The sequence below is a fragment of the Natator depressus genome, chromosome 11 (genome assembly GCF_965152275.1).
Source record: "Natator depressus isolate rNatDep1 chromosome 11, rNatDep2.hap1, whole genome shotgun sequence".
Classification (NCBI taxonomy): Eukaryota; Metazoa; Chordata; order Testudines; family Cheloniidae; genus Natator; species Natator depressus.
Window position 1 is genome coordinate 34173365 of NC_134244.1, and position 17921 is coordinate 34191285.

General features: G+C 40.3%; 1 protein-coding gene across 3 annotated transcripts in view; it reads right to left on the reverse strand.

Moving 5' to 3' along the window:
• Positions 1-17921, reverse strand: part of KCNH7 (potassium voltage-gated channel subfamily H member 7) — a 341200-nt gene that overhangs the window by 62391 nt on the left and 260888 nt on the right. For all 3 annotated transcript variants that reach the window (XM_074967447.1, XM_074967445.1, XM_074967444.1), the window contains one exon: positions 5547-5972. In XM_074967447.1, coding sequence (XP_074823548.1) covers positions 5547-5972 — 426 coding nt within the window. The remainder of the gene's footprint in view (positions 1-5546; positions 5973-17921) is intronic.

Here is a 17921-nt window from a genome sequence, read left to right on the forward strand (position 1 = left end):
CCAAATTATAACGGTCAATTCAGATTGTTAGGAAGGACTATTCGATACTGTTGCTGAGAAGCTTGAGAGAGATAAATGTTTATAAACTTCTGCCTACCATCAATTTAGAAAAAATCCTGCTAATCACATTGGTTCACAGTTAGTTTATCTTCTGGGGAGTATGACGTTGAGTATATCTTATAAAATCCGTACCCATTAGTTATGGGTTTTCCTCAAGTCCGCTTACTGTCTCATTCCTCCCTACTGCGGTTAGTTTAGATCCTCAACTGATTTATGACAATTTCCAGAGCCATGATGTTGAACTGATTTATGCTGGAGGCCAGCTGATGATGGAATGACTAGAAACAGGAAGATCCATTAGTCTGTCTGATTGAAGAGGCATCATTTGGAAGGTATTACTGGTATTCAATTGTTTGGAAGATTGAGTTGGGATTAGCTAATTATCTGCACACATGGTGTTCATTCTGAGCTTAAAGCCATTATAACTCAAACCCTGCTGGTTAGATCCCTCATCTTGTTCTGGTGGTTTTATTTTCTTAGAAATATATACATTAATAATAATAATATTATTTTGATCATGTCAGGTCCTATTTGTCTCTTTTAAAAACTAAATAACCCTTGATGTGTATGTGTAGCTCAAGCTGATCCTTACAGTGTATTTATCTACACTGTATTTCCTCTGTCACCACGTTTACCAGCTTCCTAGTGTTGTAAGGTCCTTCTGAAGTTCCTCAAAATCTTCTTTAGAATAGACTAGCCTAAATCATTTTGTGTCACCTGCAAATTTTGGCACCTCTATGGTCATCTCTTTTCTAGATCATGAATAAATATATAAAATAAGAGCAAGCCTACTAAAGATCCTTGAGGAAAACCACTATTAACCTCTTTCTCTGTTTAAACCATTTTCTAATCCATAATAGAGCTTTGCCTCACCCTGTGATTTCTCAGTTTGCTAAATAGTCTCTTCTGAGGACTTTGTCGAAGTTGAAAACCTTTCTGCTGTATGTGTCATCATTGTCCTTCGCACCAACATCTTCAGTAATGAATGAATATTAGTCATTTACAATAGGGCATTTATTCTCAAACTATGGTCCATGGACCATTGCTGTAGTTGCACAGAGAGCTGACTGGGCAGGCCGTATTGGAGCTCCTCCTTGTTTCAAGTTGATAGACTTAAAGGCAGCTAAAAATACACTAAAGACTTTCCTGAGATTGCTTATTCATGTAAATGATTTCTGTAGTTCCCACCACAATGTTATGTGATCATGAATGGGTGGAGAGGTGGTCCTTAGGATTGTAAATGCAAGGGGAGATAATTCATATGAAAAGACAGTCCATGGTATGAAAGTTTGAAAATTTGATTTGCAAATCAAGTGCTAAAGTGGGAAGTGAAAACTATGTACGATATTTTCTGTGATGTTTGGAGCTTGGTTTTAATATACAGTTTAAGGGAAACAGGGGAATCTACCAATTTGAACAGTGGACTGGTCCTATCCTTAGTCCTGCTATTGGGCATATTGTTTCATCGAAACATTTGCCAAGCTGTAAAATGGACGTTACTTAGCATGTGCATTGTGAGACTTAATTCAGAGTTTAGAATAGAAGTAAGTATTGCATTCATATGCCTTCATGTTAACCACAAAGTCATCCCTTTTTCTGACTTATTGTTACCAATTGAAAATGGCCCATTCAATTGTACATTTCATGGGTGCTCCTGCCTCCCTTCCCACCCCCCCGCATTTCCTAAGATTACATTTTTTCCTGTTGATACAGGGTTTGAACATGCCTTATACAGTAACACTGGTCAGTATTTCTATTATTTGTACAAATAGCAATAGTACAGGGTCTTCCTTCCTTCTTTATCTTTCAGGACAATGTTTTCCCTCTCTGCCCCTGATTCAGCAAAAAAACACTTATGTCCATAACTTTAAGCACATGAGCACTCCTGTTGAAGCCATTAAAGCACGTGCTTGTGTCTTTTGCTGAACTGGGGCCTATATGATAAAGAAAAAAGTCTGATTATCAACAGATTGCTCCATCTTCATCTCTCACTGCATCTGGGACCTGAAGTGGGAAGATGGTAGGAAAAAGAAGGCTTTTTAAATTTTTAAATATTTTTTAAAGGTATCATGACCAATCATTGTAAATGTGTATGCAAATGATATATTTGTGTGTGTGTGCGCACTTAGCTATGCAACTGCATGTACATTTTTCTGAAAATCTAGGCCAAATTCTAGCAACAAGATTAAAAATAAACTATCAGCGTAACAGAAGGCAAAAAAAGATAATGTATGCCATCCCCTAGCTTCCCCTAGTTTCACGGATGTCACTCAGTCAAAACACACAGAGAAGAGAACAGCTCAGAAACAGCTATAATAGTATTGTGTTAAAAATCTATTTGAAATGAAAAGGTTTATTTTACATTATATTAGTTTTACTCTATTAGTTTCCTGTATTGACAAACTAAGGCACAAACAAAGGTATTCAAGTAATGTTGAATGTGGCATTTTGATGATCTCCTGCCCTTTCTAGGCACAGTTGGATAGCTGATTTGCTAAAGCTGGGTGATCACACATGATGCTCTCTTTAGAACTGCTGTTGCCTAATAAAAAGGATGTCCAGGCACAATTGTTAGCAGGGGATCTTATCTGAAGAACCCCTAGGTAACGAAAAAAGCTTTTTCAGGGCAAAGGCATCCCCATGACTGAAAGTGTCTATGAAACGACAGGCAGTTCATTGTAATGGTTTTACATTCGCTCTCTCTCACTGGGCTATTAAAAAGGGATCACAGTAGAAATATTATACTCAAGAACATAGGAAACCAAACTACAATAAAAGTGAAGTTTAGACTTTCACCCAGCAGCTTTAGAAAGTAACTGATATATCTAATGCTATAAATGAGAGATAGGAGTTTACTGAAAAGATATGTTGAACTGGTCATAAAGTCCATAGACTGGTTGTTTCTCAGACAAAGCTAACTAGATTCTACAGTGAGCAGAAATATTCAATTATGAAAGAGGGATAAAATGAATAATTGATTTCCTTATATCCACCATAAGGAATAAGCAATATATGGTCCAATATTTTCTGCTGAAATTTGTGCTATTTGGGAATTCAGCTGCTAGAATATTCTTTGCTGCTGTTCTGCAACATTACCTACCTGCCTAGAGTTTTTCTGTAGTGCCCATCACTATAGAATCTAGCACTCCACACCTTTTCCTGCCACATGTCTGTTGGAGGGGAGAACCATGACACTTAGGGCCACATCTAAAGAGTACTGGGAGTCTTTTCATTAACCACAGTGGGCTTTGGATCAGGCCACTTAAGAGTGGTTCCTTCCTGGCTTCTCTCCATTCCCTGACTCTATGGACTTTTCCCTCACAGCATAGGGGTCATGTGGATAATTTCCAGAGGGGGAAAGGTGGAGGAGCAGTGGGGGAAGCATCCTATGTAGCCCCTCTTCATAGGCTCACTGCAGCTTCCTCCCTAGATTTGTTCTCTTCTTCTCCATAAATTGTAGGAGCAAATTGGTCCAAGTTAATAGCAGCACCACATGGCAGTGCTATCAGTGGTGCCCATTTTGCGTCTTTTTCCTCCCAGGTGCCAGTTAGGAGATGGTACTTGACTCAGGAAATACAGGAGACTGACCACTGGTAAGTGTGACAAATGCAAAAGACAAGAAGATACTGCTATTGCTGTATCGCCTTTTGGTCTTCTTTTGCAGAGAAAAGCTCTTTGTTGGTGAGGGAACGGTTCATGTTTTCCTCATCCCTTTAATGCACCAGCTCTTTCTTTTTATTGCATTCCTTTCACAAGACTTTATTTCCACTAATTTTGTTCCCTGCACATATCTCCAGACTCCCCATTTTCCCTTCTATAAGTGTCGGAGCCCATTGAAATTAACAGGGATCTTTTGATCGACTTCAGTGGGAAACAGAAGGATCCCTAAGGAACTGATCTCTCATTCTCCCTCCCAAGTATTTATATGGTCCACAACACCATAGTATCGGTCCATCAAAAAGGAGGGGAAGGAGGAGGGAAGCCCATCTCATTCCATCCAACTTAAAACGCAGAAGTAAGAGAAACTGTAGGTTACACATTTTTCTTTCTGATTTTTGTAAGACTATAAATTATCACTAGTCTCTGAGGAGTAAATGGCTACTAAACATTGTGTCATTTGTTTGCTCTAGGCCCTTAAATATTTGTTTGCTTAAGTTTCTAAGAACTACCCTTCTGAGCATAGCCATCTTGTTCTCAGAACTCAGTTCAGTCTGTCAAAGAAGATCCACTAATTGTGCTCTTTCAAGAAGAATTGATTTTTGTTCCTTCTTGTTGCTTTTCTTTAATATAAAGTTATTTTAGATAGAATGTATGTTTTTGCTCTTTGTATATGTAGACATAACAGTTTCCACAATGCAACACTGATGGTACCTGGTGAAATGAGTAAATTTCATGCTAATATTATCAATTCGGCAGTAATGTTCACCTTCTCTTCTCCCTTCACAACACATACACATTATTCACAAAACTTTCAGTTTCCCTTAATTCAAAATGTGCAAAATTGTATTGGGGAAAAGTGGATTCATTGTGTCTTTTGTGAAACCTACAGATCGTATTTTGCTGGGTTTGCTGCTGCAATTTTTTTTTAAACTGCTCTAATTCTACCCTACCCTCAAAAAAGAATTTTTTACTTGTCAGTTCAGCTTTCATCACAAAGTACATTATAAGTTTAGACTTTCTTAAATTAAATAAAAACTCTTTGGAAGGAGGCAGAACTGGGTCAGGTATCCACAAAATGTATGTGCGTTACACACATTTGGACAGTTTTCAAATGTATATATTTGAAAACTGGTGCAGGTCAAGTTTACACTTGCTTTACCTAAACTGCATATAACACATTTAAGTTTTGCATCTGAGCACAGATAAGAAACTTAAATACCATAGTACTAAATCTCTTGTGCCAAAGCCCCAGCTGGTATAAATCAGACCAGCTCAAGTGAAGTTAATAGAGCTACGTTAGTTTATATCAGCTGAGGATCTGGCCCAGGTTATTTTAGCAAGGATTTGAACTTCTAAAATGATTTAAAAAACAAACCTAGTAATAGTTTTGGTTTAACATTGCCAGATTGACAGACCTGATGAGTGATTCCCGCAACCTACCCACAGAACAGCTTAACCATGTGTGTGAGTGAAAGACAGGAAGAGAGAAATGTCTTTGGAACACCAAGATTATTCTGCAATGCTGCATGTATGGTATGTTTATGTTATTTGTAAAGAAGATTGTGTCAAAGAATTTGAGAATGAAAAAAATTGATTTGGGTCATCCAGTCTGTTTTTCTGCCAGAGAAGGCTCATCCGCTACCATCTTACTCGTGTTTTGTCCAGTTAAATTTTAAGTCCCAAGTGCTGGGGCTTTCACCACTTTCCTTGGGAGATTACTGAGCAGCCTAATTGAGCTCACTGTCAGGGAAATGTTACGTGTGGATATAGCAGATTATCAAAGTCAATACTTGGGAAGAAAAGGCTACTTCTTTATTTTAGCTTACCTCATCAGAGCCAGATCCAAAAATCAGCAGGTCAAAAGGAATTGCAGCAACCATGTCAATTAGGAACCAGCCTTTGAAGTAGTGAATTGCTATTTTTGCTGGGTCACTTACCACTTCTTCATTCTGGTTTACATATGTTGTTCTGAAGTTTATTAGAATGTCAATGATAAACATAATATCCACAATTAAGTCTACCACATTCAGTGGGCTGCAAGAATATCCACACACTCGTCTCTTCTGTTCTTCGCTATCGTTCAAAAGGAAGGCCGCAGAGTAAGGAGTGAATATGGCAGTATATATCACTAGCAACAAGATGAGCCAGTCCCAGACTGCTTTGAAAGGACTGTAGTGCAATATAGTAAACTTGTTGATGCGAGGTGTCTGGAGTTTATATTCTGGCAGAACATCTGCTCCTAAGGATAGAACCTAGAACAAGAAATATACCATGTAAAGAATTAACAAATCAGAGTAAAACAATCTGTGCATATTTTAAAAAATATAGCAAATATAGTGAAATAGTTAAACTGTATTGTGTTATTTAGACCTGGAGGTTAGGTCCTGATTATATAGTCCTTATGCAGTCAAAATTTCCATCTAATCCCACTCTACTGCCAAGAAATATTTATTACATTTTTGGAAATTAGATCATAAACAGCCATACGGGTCAGACCAAAGGTCCATCTAGCCCAGTGTCCTGTCTTCCAACAGTGGCCAATGCCAGGTGCTTCAGAGGGAATGAACAGAACAGGCAAATATCAAGTGATCCATCCCATATTGCCCATTCCCTACTTCTCGCAAATAGAGGCTAGGGACACTTCAGAGCTTGGTTTTACATCCCTGCCCCTCCTGGCTAATAGCCAATGATGGACCTATCCTCCATGAACTTATCTAGTTCTTTTTTGAACCCTGTTATAGTCTTGGCCTTCACAACATCCTCTGGCAAGGAGATCCACAGGTTGACTGTGCGTTGTGTGAAGAAATACTTCCTTTAGTTTTAAACCTGCAGCCTATTAACTTCATTTGGTGACCCCTAGTTCTTGTATTATGAGAAGGAGTAAATAACACTTCCTTATTTACTTTCTCCACACTAGTCATGATTTCATAGACTTCTATCATATCCCTGCTTAGTCGTCTCTTTTCCAAGCTAAAAAGTCCCAGTCTTATTAATCTCTACTCATATAGAAGCTGTTCCGTACCCTAATAATTTTTGTTGCCCTTTTCCAACTCCAATATATCTTTTCTGAGATGGGCGACCATATTCAAGAGAAGGGTGTACTATGGATTTATATAGAGGCAATATATTTATTTTCTGTCTGATTATCTATCCCTTTCCTAATGATTCCCAATATTCTGTCAGCTTTTTTTGACTGACGCTGCATATTGAATGGATGTTTTCAGAGAACTCCGACTCCAAAATCTCTTTGAGTGGTAACAGCTAATTTAGACCGCATTATGTTTTCCAACGTGCATTACGTTGCATTTATCAACACTGAATTTCATCTGCCATTTTGTTGCCCAGTCACCCAGTTTTGTGAACTCCCTTTGTCACTCTTCACAATCTGCTTTGGACTTAACGATAGGGAGTAGTTTTGTATCATCGGCAATTTTCGCCACTTCCCTTTTTCCAGATCATTTATGAATATGTTGAACAGTACAGGTCCCAGTACTGATCCTTGGGGGATAACTTATTTGCCTCTCTCCATGTAAGAGCTGACCATATATTCCTACCCTTTATTTCCTATCTTTTAACCAGTCACTGATCCAGGAAAAGACCTTCCCTCTTATCCCATAATAGCCTACTTTGCTTAAGAGTCATTGGCGAGGGACATCATCAAAGGCTTTCTGAAAATCTAAGTACACTATATCCATTGGATCCTCTTGTACACCCTTGTCCACATGCTTATTGATCCCCTCAAAGAATTCTAGTAGATTGGTGAGGCATGATTTCCCTTTACAAAATCCATCTGATAATTCTGTTCTTTACTATAGTTTCAACCAATTTGCCTAGTACTGAATCTTTTCAAAAGGTACAAATTAAAAAGGTATGTATTAAAAAATGAAAAGCTACCTGGAATGAAATCTTAGGGGAAAAAGTAATACCCTATGAGATAATCATTGTGTGCTTTCATTTCCTTTTTGATTAGCTATTCAAGTTTTGAGATTTTAGCTGGTACAAGATCAAAGTGAGACAACCTCTCCCACAATAATCTTTTAAAAATCCTTTTAGCTCATCTATTTTTGTTTAATTTTCCAGCAGCAAGTGTTTTATAACACTTAGATCCTCTCTTTCGCCACCTAAGCAGTGCTAGTTGTTCAATAAAGATCTACTGTGAAAATGTTGAGAGAACACTAGGGTTAATAACCACTCTTCTCATTTGAAAAGTGAAGCAGGGAATGATTAAGTCATCCACAAGATTATATGGTATCTTTAAGCAGCCACTAAACACCATGCTGAGGTGATGGTGGAGGATGTTCATTATTATTTATTTTTTAGCTGGGACTTGCACTTAACTAATGGGACTTTTTTTTTTTTTGCACTAGAGACATTAGTCAATAGCAAACTGAATCAGAGACATTGTACAGCATCTGAAGCAGGCTTCACCCTTTCAGACCCCCAGAATGTGACATGACAAGAATAAATCAGCTGTTTTCCTAGTATTAGAGAACAATGTGTGTGTGGGGGGGGTGGTGGTAAGGTGAGGGGAGGAGAAACTGCTATGCACTTTATAAATAACAGTCCTCCTGTTAGAGTTTTGAGACAATGAAAGAAATGGATTAGACAACAAGAACAATAAAGCTCTCTTCACAATTTTCTGTCAGTTATATGAAAATTCCAACCAATGTGCTGTATTGCTGGAGAAACAATCAAGCTCTATTCTTTTCTCTCCTACTCTAGTGTAAATCAGGAGTAACTCTCCACTGAAGTCAGGGTTTGATTCTCTTTTCACTTACACTGGTTTATTTCTATTGACTTCACTGGAACTGAAGAGTATGAGAGCAGAATCAGGCACAATAACTGTAGTGTATAAGTGATGCGAGATCAAAAACAGATCCCGTGGTTTCACATACAGTTTCTTGGACACAGGTTGACTGGATGATTTGTGTGATTGATAGATAATGTATATAAAACTTTACACCACTATCAGAACAACAAAAGTGATTATTGCCTGAAATTCATTATCTGATTTTTTGTTTGATGGCCATGTGGGTATCTTGTCTTCTCAAACCAGTCAAAATGGACAGGTGTTCATATAAAAAAGAACACCCACCCACTACCAGCATCTGTATTGATAGTATCAGTAGATTGTGACTAAGAATTAAGACTAATTTATTCTCTATCTTCTACATGCCATCCCTCTAAAGTGAAGGCACTGCTTTGTCCAGCCTGTATTTATTCTTTAGCTAGATGGATGGACAGCTCCAGATACTGATGCCCTCTCAAGAATGAGTTCCTTGTGGAATGCTGAAGATATAAATACCTTTTCCTCCCCCAAGTGTACATGATGGGTCAATGCCCCCAACTGGGCCAGCCACTTTCTGTTGCCCCTTGGCTCTGCTCAGGTATGTGCCTCTCTCGTTATAACCCAAATGCAGTAAGGACCCTTAAAGGAGCCCCATCCTCTTTTCCCTGCTGCCCAAACAAAGATTCACTGCATTCAGTGACTGTAAGCACATTTTCTTTACACTAAAATACTAAACAATGAACTCCACTACATCACAAAAGATGCTTAATAAATGTTTGGTGACCAAATTTGTTTGGACTCTGAGACAATGGATCAGGATGTAAAGAAATAAAAATTGATTATTTAGATATGAAAATGCTTTGAGAATGTTGCTTTGTACCATGGAGTGCCAGTCCTGCTCCAACTGAGATAAAAGGATATTTTTGCCCAGAACAAGTGTCTATACTTGTCATTATGAAACTGAAGAAAATATCATTTCACTTTGTGGTTGCTGAGGATAACAAGGAAGAAGTGACAGACGGGGAAAAAAAAACTACTCACAATTTCAGCTGATGATTTACCAGCACTATTAGCTGCAAAGTATCTTTTTGGTTTGGAAGGATACATTTTGCTAGACTTTGAGCATCCACAGTAGAAGTATTTTCCCCAGAGTGGAGAGTCCTGTGTAACAGGAAGTCTGACAGCCTGGTAGTTAGAGTACATTACTTCCAGCCCCTTGCTTGGGTGGGTGACTCAGTCTTTAAGAGTGGTGGTGTGTAGGGGTGTTAGAGGGACCTGGACCCTCCCTTTCCACAATGTCCCAGGCAAGGGCTCTGTGACTGTAAACCCCTGAACAGGAGCAGCCCTCCTGGTAGGAAGTCTAAACCCACTGCTATTTCTCACCAGTGGGTGTTCAGTTTGGGCATGGCCCCTCTAGTTCAATTTAGTTGGGCAGTCTGCTTCCTTTTGTAGATCTTGAAGGGCATCTGGTTCCAGGCTCCTTCAGGCAGGGCACCCCTAAGCTGGTGAGGCCAAACTCTACAATGTTCCTGGGCTTCACCCACTCAGTTACCTCCAGTACTGGAGGCTCCTAGGTCTCCTCCACAGTCTCCCATGGCTGGGGAGACCGTGCTTCCTCCCAGGTGGCCATCTTGGCAGGCAGTTAGTGATCCTTCCCCTCAGTTAGGAAAACAGCTACTTCCTGCCCCTCCAACAGACAGCCCCAAACTGTGCCTGGCTCCCTCCTTTTCTCCTCCCTCCAGGCCTGGCATTGGCTGCACGCATAATAGGGCAGGGCTAGCTGGGCCCAAATTCTCTCTTTAACCCCTGCTGTGCTGGCTGGCAGTTTCTCTGCTTCATCATGGTCTAGTTCTGAATTTTTTTCATGTCAGCTTATGCCATTTATTGCTGATGAAAACCAAATCCTGAGCTGGGATAAACTGCGTAGTTTCATTGATTCTAATGGAGCTATGGAAATTTACATCAGCTGAGAATCTTGTCTCAAGTATTTAGAATTGGTAGGATTAACCATCTACTGTCTACCTACCTCTTCCTGAGGTATCTCCCCCTTATATGTTCAGTCTGGGGTAACAGCAATTGTCAAGATGGAATACATTACAGCAGTGCAGCAAATCTGCAATTGACATTCCCCAGTGAGTGAGCAGTCAGGATCCAAACATCTCTAAAGTCATGTAAGTGAGTTTATCCCAGAGGTTGAAGCCCTTCTCTGCCTCCTTTCTGTCTTTAGTCTCTGAGATTAACACAGTAGTTCCTCTGCCAGTGGAAAAAAAAATATATTTGAAGGCAATGGAGGACTGGGAGTGATAGCAAAAACAAAGCAGACAGCTACCTAGGGTAGCAATAACATATGGGGCTTCCAAAATAAAATGAAAAAATGGTCCTGTCAGCTTTTACTGTTTAAAACATGATTTAATTACTGGAGGAGGAAGTCCCAGTACTGCGCTCCCCAAACATGATCTTTCACTTTGGGGGGAATTCTCATGCCTGTCTCCTCATGGAGAGCCTTTCTGTGACTTGGCAGTTATACTGTTGGGCTTCCCAAGGAGATCCTGCTCCTGGGTGGGGTCTCCTGGTGAAGAGTCAAGGAGGCACACTAGGATGTTGTGTAGCGTGCCAGTCAGCTTTACACTGACACTATGTAGTTGATTTATGCCAGGCAGGTTATGTTCATAGATTCCATACTGCTGTGTGAAAGTTGTTTCAGGGAAATACTAAGATTCAGGAAATCTGGTCAGAAACACTGACCAGTTGGATTCTTTTCTATATTTGGTTTCCTTCCCATTTTCATAAAGAAAGGATAACTAGGGCTCGGGTGATCGGTGAGGCGCAGTGGGGTTCAGACCACCTACTGTCACCACTTACCTCGTGTGCTGTTTTCAGCTTAGGGAAATATGCTCAGCCTAGAATGTGGACACTGACCCATTTCCTCCCAGGTGACCAGAAGAGAAGGGCTACTATATAAGTCCATGCTCGTGCAGGATCTTTTGCCTGGATCAGGTGGGGCAGCACATACCCATCCACCCACGGAAGTGGTGAAATACTGGATTTTGTCAGGATCCGGTGGGCGTTGCCAGATTGACCAATGTGAAGTGCGTTTTTTTCCACCTTCCCCATAGCAGCTGAGGGGATTTAGTTGGGGGTGAACATGGAACAGGAGTTAGGTAATGATGTTGCAACTCATAATATAAATGTGGGGTGGATGTCCAGTGCAGATACTCTGTAGCGAAGGGATGTGGTGATCAGATAAAAAGGATTGGTAAAGGATTTAAAGGAGGTATTCTTTGAAGGAGCAGAAATGGGGGCGGAGGGGGGGAGAGGGGGAGAGTGTAGGGCTCCAATGACTGGTCCTGTAGGGAGCCAAACCCCCTCTCCTTTATAGCCCCCCCAACCCTTATTTGAGGGGGGAATGGTGAGGTCCCAGCAGTGGGTTGGCTGGGGACCAGGATGGGTAAGGGGGAGGACTGACAGAAGCCCCCTCAGGTATATACTGAAATGATTATGGAATTGCCTATACCGTACATTTTTATCTAGTGAGTACTCCCAGACATTTAAGAATTTCTGCCCTGGGCCACAGTGAGTCTAACCCTGGCCCTGCCACACAGGGCTGAAGCCGGAGCTTGAGCAACTTAGCTTTGCAGGGCTCCCAGTGGTGTGAGGCCCTGGGCAATTGCCTTGCTTGCCACCCCTTAATGCTACCATGCCAGGCAACCCCATTAAAATGAACTGGAGACCCACAGTTTGGGAACCGCTGCATTAGGTGCACGATCTCTGAGTACCATAGGTCTCTCTCCTCACACAAGGTAACCTCTCTCAGTTCTCAATTCTCCTGTGTTTTATCTCCATTACAGCTATCAAACTATGTCTAACAAGGACAATTTCTTCCCTTTTTGTCTCTATTCATAACATCACTATGAAGCCAGTACCACCTGAGCATCCTCAGGAGATGACTGAATTCAGAAATCACTATCTGAAAATATACTATATTACACAAGTGCCACTGAACAAATGACAATTAAGCCAACATTTGACCCCTGATGACGAGCATTACCAATGTCCTCAGGAACTTCTGAATTAGTTTGTGATTATAATGGCCTTTCAATGCCCATATTTCAATTGCCTTGATATCTTCTTTCTTGAAGCTGACATGGATCACTAATAAGGCTACCCCAATTCTGAAATGATAAATAGCTGAACTCCTTTTTGATTTTAATCCTCCAGAAAAATGTATTACACTGCCTTTAAATGTCAGCACAAACCCAATTTATTTGTTTTTCAAAGGCTGGCCATTAAAGCACAGCTTCCCAGTCAGAAAATACCACTACCGAGAATTTATCAATACCTGTCTGATTTACACATTTTTATCTGTTCCACTACATTAGAACTATACAGCAGAATATTGCATATTTATATCTAGTGAGAACATTTATATTCTGCTATCGGACAGCGTGAAATACATCTGAGGTATCGTAAGCTAATATTGAATGAGTATTACTTTTTAATGTTAAGATTTCTAATTTAATGATTGCAATAACAAATCTGTTGCCACAATAAAGAGTGACCTCTTTGCATATCCGCCTATATGCTTCCCATTTGGGACTTCAGATACTTTCTCATTAAAGCATTAAACTCAATATTTCTTTGTGTGCAGGACCAGAAATAGCACAGTATTCTTCTTTGAATATACCCGCATATTCACCAAATGACGAATGGCACTCTATGGATGGGTGAACGTAAAAGACACAATGCTTACATGAACATGTTTTAATTTCTTTTATTCTAGAAATCAGACTGCTACAGTAGCTCATGAAATAAAGGTTTTGTGACTATCCAGCACTCAAAGCTTTGAGTTACGCTGGGAATACCACGAGAACAGGCTTTTTGGTTATTTTTCAGTAATTTATTTTCTGGCCTAAGCTGAAATTTGGGAGGTAATGAGTTATGTGCGAATGCAAAGAACCAAATATAAATCAGACTTTTATGAACCTAAAAAAAAGTTAAGTATGTACTAACTGTTGGATTGATTCTTATTTTATCTGATCTTGGATTAATAATTATGCCTATAATAAACATACAAACCATTTCACTGATGTTCCATGTTAGCTTTAGTTTGTGCTGCTGAATTTTTAAGCAATCCTTGTATTAGATCTATTTTAGGTTAGAAAGTTCAGAAATGAATTGTCACCTTTTTGATTTATTACACCACCATCAGTATGGTTAATTGCTTAGTGAGTAAGACATAGGGCCGAAGTCTATCATCTTTACTAAGGCTGGCTGCCTGATAATGATCACTCCTGTTTATCTCAACTGAAAAGCATCTGATTATTGGCTAGCTAAACAACAGTGGTTCCCTTAACCCACCCAGCAATATTGTTAATCTATCCAACTATACTCTTAGCCCAGCAGAAGAATCTGTCCTATCTCGGGGCTTCTCCTTCTGCCCCTCCACCCCCACGAACATGATACAGTTCTGTGGCAACCAAGAATCCTATTTTCAACATCTCCGACTCAAGGAATATTTCCAACACACCTCTGAACAACATACTAACCCACAGAGACCTTCCTACCAACACTACAAAAAGAAGGATTCTGGGTGGACTCCTCCTGAAGGTCGAAACAACAGACTGGACTTCTACACAGAGTGCTTCCGCCGACGTGCACGGGCTGAAATTGTGGAAAAGCAGCATCACTTGCCCCATAACCTCAGCCGTGCAGAACACAATGCCATCCACAGCCTGAGAAACAACTCTGACATCATAATCAAAATGGCTGACAAAGGAGGTTCTGTCGTCATCATGAATAGGTCGGAATATGAACAAGAGGCTGCTAGGCAGCTCTCCAGCACCACTTTCTACAAGCCATTGCCCTCTGATCCCACTGAGGGTTACCAAAAGAAACTATACCATCTGCTCAAGAAACTCCCTGAAAAAGCACAAGAACAAATCCGCACAGACACACCCCTAGACCCCCGACCAGGGGTATTCTATCTGCTACCCAAAATCCATAAACCTGGAAATCCTAGATGCCCCATCATCTCAGGCATTGGCATCCTGACAGCAGGATTGTCTGGCTATGTAGACTCCCTCCTCAGGCCCTACGCTACCAGCACCCCCAGCTATCTTCAAGACACCACTGACTTCCTGAGGAAACTACAATCCATTGGTGATCTTCCTGAAAACACCATCCTAGCCACTATGGACGTAGAAGCCCTCTACACCAACATTCCACACAAAGATGGACTACAAGCCGTTAGGAACTGTATCCCCGATAATGTCACGGCAAACCTGGTGGCTGAATTTTGTGACTTTGTCCTCACCCATAACTATTTCACATTTGGGGACAATGTATACCTTCAAATCAGTGGCACTGCTATGGGTACCCGCATGGCCCCACAGTATGCCAACATTTTTATGGCTGACTTAGAACAACGCTTCCTCAGCTCTTGTCCCCTAATGCCCCTGCTCTACTTGCACTACATTGATGACATCTTTATTATCTGAACCCATGGAAAAGAAGCCCTTGAGGAATTCCACCATGATTTCGACAATTTCCATCCTACCATCAACCTCAGCCTGGACCAGTCCACACAAGAGATCCACTTCCTGGACACTACAGTGCTAATAAGCGCATAAACACCACCCTATACCGGAAACCTACTGACCGCTATACTTACCTACATGCCTCCAGCTTTCATCCAGACCACACCACATGATCCATTGTCTACAGCCAAGCTCTACGATACAACCGCATTTGCTCCAACCCCTCAGACAGAGAGACAAACACCTACAAGATCTCTATCAAGCATTCTTACAACCACAATACCCACCTGCTGAAGTGAAGAAACAGATTGAGAGAGCCAGAAGAGTACCCAGAAGTTACCTACTACAGGACAGGCCCAACAAAGAAAATAACAGAATGCCACTCGCTGTCACCTTCAGCCCCCAACTAAAACCTCTCCAATGCATCATCAAGGATCTACAACCTATCCTGAAGGACGACCCATCACTTTCACAGATCTTGGGAGACAGGCCAGTCCTTGCTTACAGACAGCCCCCCAACCTGAAGCAAATACTCACCAGAAACCACACACCACACAACAAAAACACTAACCCAGGAACCTATCCTTGCAACAAAGCCCGTTGCCAACTGTGTCCACATATCTATTCAGGGGACACCATCATAGGGCCTAATCACATCAGCCACACTATCAGAGGCTCGTTCACCTGCGCATCTACCAATGTGATATATGCCATCATGTGCCAGCAATGCCCCTCTGCCATGTACATTGGCCAAACTGGACAGTCTCTACGTAAAGGAATAAATTGACACAAATCAGACGTCAAGAATTATAACATTCAAAAACCAGTCAGAGAACACTTCAATCTCTTTGGTCACTCGATTACAGACCTAAAAGTGGCAATTCTTCAACAAAAACACTTCAAAAACAGACTCCAAGGAGAGATTGCTGAATTGGAATTAATTTGCAAACTGGATACAATTAACTTAGGCTTGAATAAAGACTGGGAGTGGATGAGTCATTACACAAAGTAAAACTATTTCTCCTTGTTTATTTCCCCTCCTACTGTTCTTGTAAAGTGCTGGAAATGGCCCACCTTGATTATCACTACAAAAGGTCCCTCCACCCCCGCTCTCCTGCTGGTAATAGCTCACCTTTGCTGATCACTCTTGTTACAGTCTGTATGGTAACACCCATTGTTTCATGTTCTCTGTGTATATAAAATCTCCCCACTATATTTTCCACTCTATGCATCTGATGAAGTGAGCTGTAGTTCATGAAAGCTTATGCTCTAATCAATTTGTTAGTCTCTAAGGTTCCACAAGTACTCCTTTTCTTTCGGCTAGCTAATGCTCTCCAACTCCTAGTTAGAGTTAAACATTTCTAAATGACATATTTAAGATCTAAGTTAATTGGACAGGACCATCGACAGTAGTCAGAACACTGTGCAATGACAGAGCTGGGTAGATCTTTAACAAAAATTCATATTGTACAGAGAAAAAAAAAAGGCCAATTGATTGAGAAATTGCACCATATAAGTTACAACAAGATCTATGCTAAATTGCTATTTGCCAACCCAAAAAGAATAGCCATGGAAGTTGATTTTGACCTGTCATACATTCTGACTCTATTGACTTCACTCCAGATTTACCCAGTGGAAGTGAAAGTAGCATTTGGTCTAAGATATATTACTGCTTCATATACAAATAGTTTATAATCATTTGTCCGAGCTTTCTGTGGTGATTCACAAGTACTAGGTGGATATTTTATTACCTCCACACCTGCTGATCCTACTTGGCAACCCTTTGTTCTGCACTATTTTGTACCCTCATGCTTAAACATACTGTGACTTTCAGAACAATGCTACAGATTTATGGGTTGAGAGATATATTGGTAAAAGGGGATGTGTGTGGGTAGACATGAGCAGCAGGTGAGCTTTTACCTGTATGTTTCTATCTCAGTGTAATCTAAGTTCTTATTTTAGTGTTTTGGTACAATAGAGAATCTATTTCTATTTCTTCATCCTCTACACTCCAAGCTTTTTTTTTTTTTAATAATTCTTTTATTAAAGTGTATTTAATGTCTGGTATTTAGATTCCTAAATAATAATCTGTTACATCATCTCCCCAAAAATATATGATGAAGCAGAGAGCAAATCTGAGCCCAAACTTGAAACCCACACCCACCACGCATGCATATGCAATGTGACTCATCTGCTGTATGCATATAGTTACTGCAGATGGGTTAGTGCCTTGAAATTACAGCAGCTGTATTAAACAATTATTGGGCTCTCTGACTGAGAAAATTTCCCATGGGTGACAAAGAACCAGCTGGATATTGCAGGTGTTTGCACAGTAGATGTGTGTTGGTGTCTATGAACATTGAAATCCCCAGAAATGGAATCACTAGATCAGAGAATTCATCCAAAAATATACTGCAGTGGAAAACAGAAAAGCAGGCCTTCTAATCCAAGTACTTTGATCTTCCATTTGAACAGAGTTACAAAGCTGTTCTGGGCATTATTTTTAAAATAGAACATTTAGATCTTAAGCCTTAGGAGTCTTTTCCTGATAGCCAGTCTACAATTACTTTCATGTTAGTGTGTAACACATCAACAGAGCAACACCTATAAGCAGATAGATTTGTTGAATGTACTTTAATGAACTTTAAATTTTACCATAGTAATTTGTGGATTATCAGTGAAGGTGATGTTATCTACTGTTCTATTTTTAGCAAGCACTAATGACAGAAAAAGCATTAAGAGAGACATATCACTCAATTCTTTATGAATTAACCTAAAGGAGCCTTTCAAGCTAATGCTTTAAAAACTTTAGGCTACAAATTGGGAAAGAATTAGCACATTATTGATTGTTCTATCGACCACAAAACCTCTAAGCT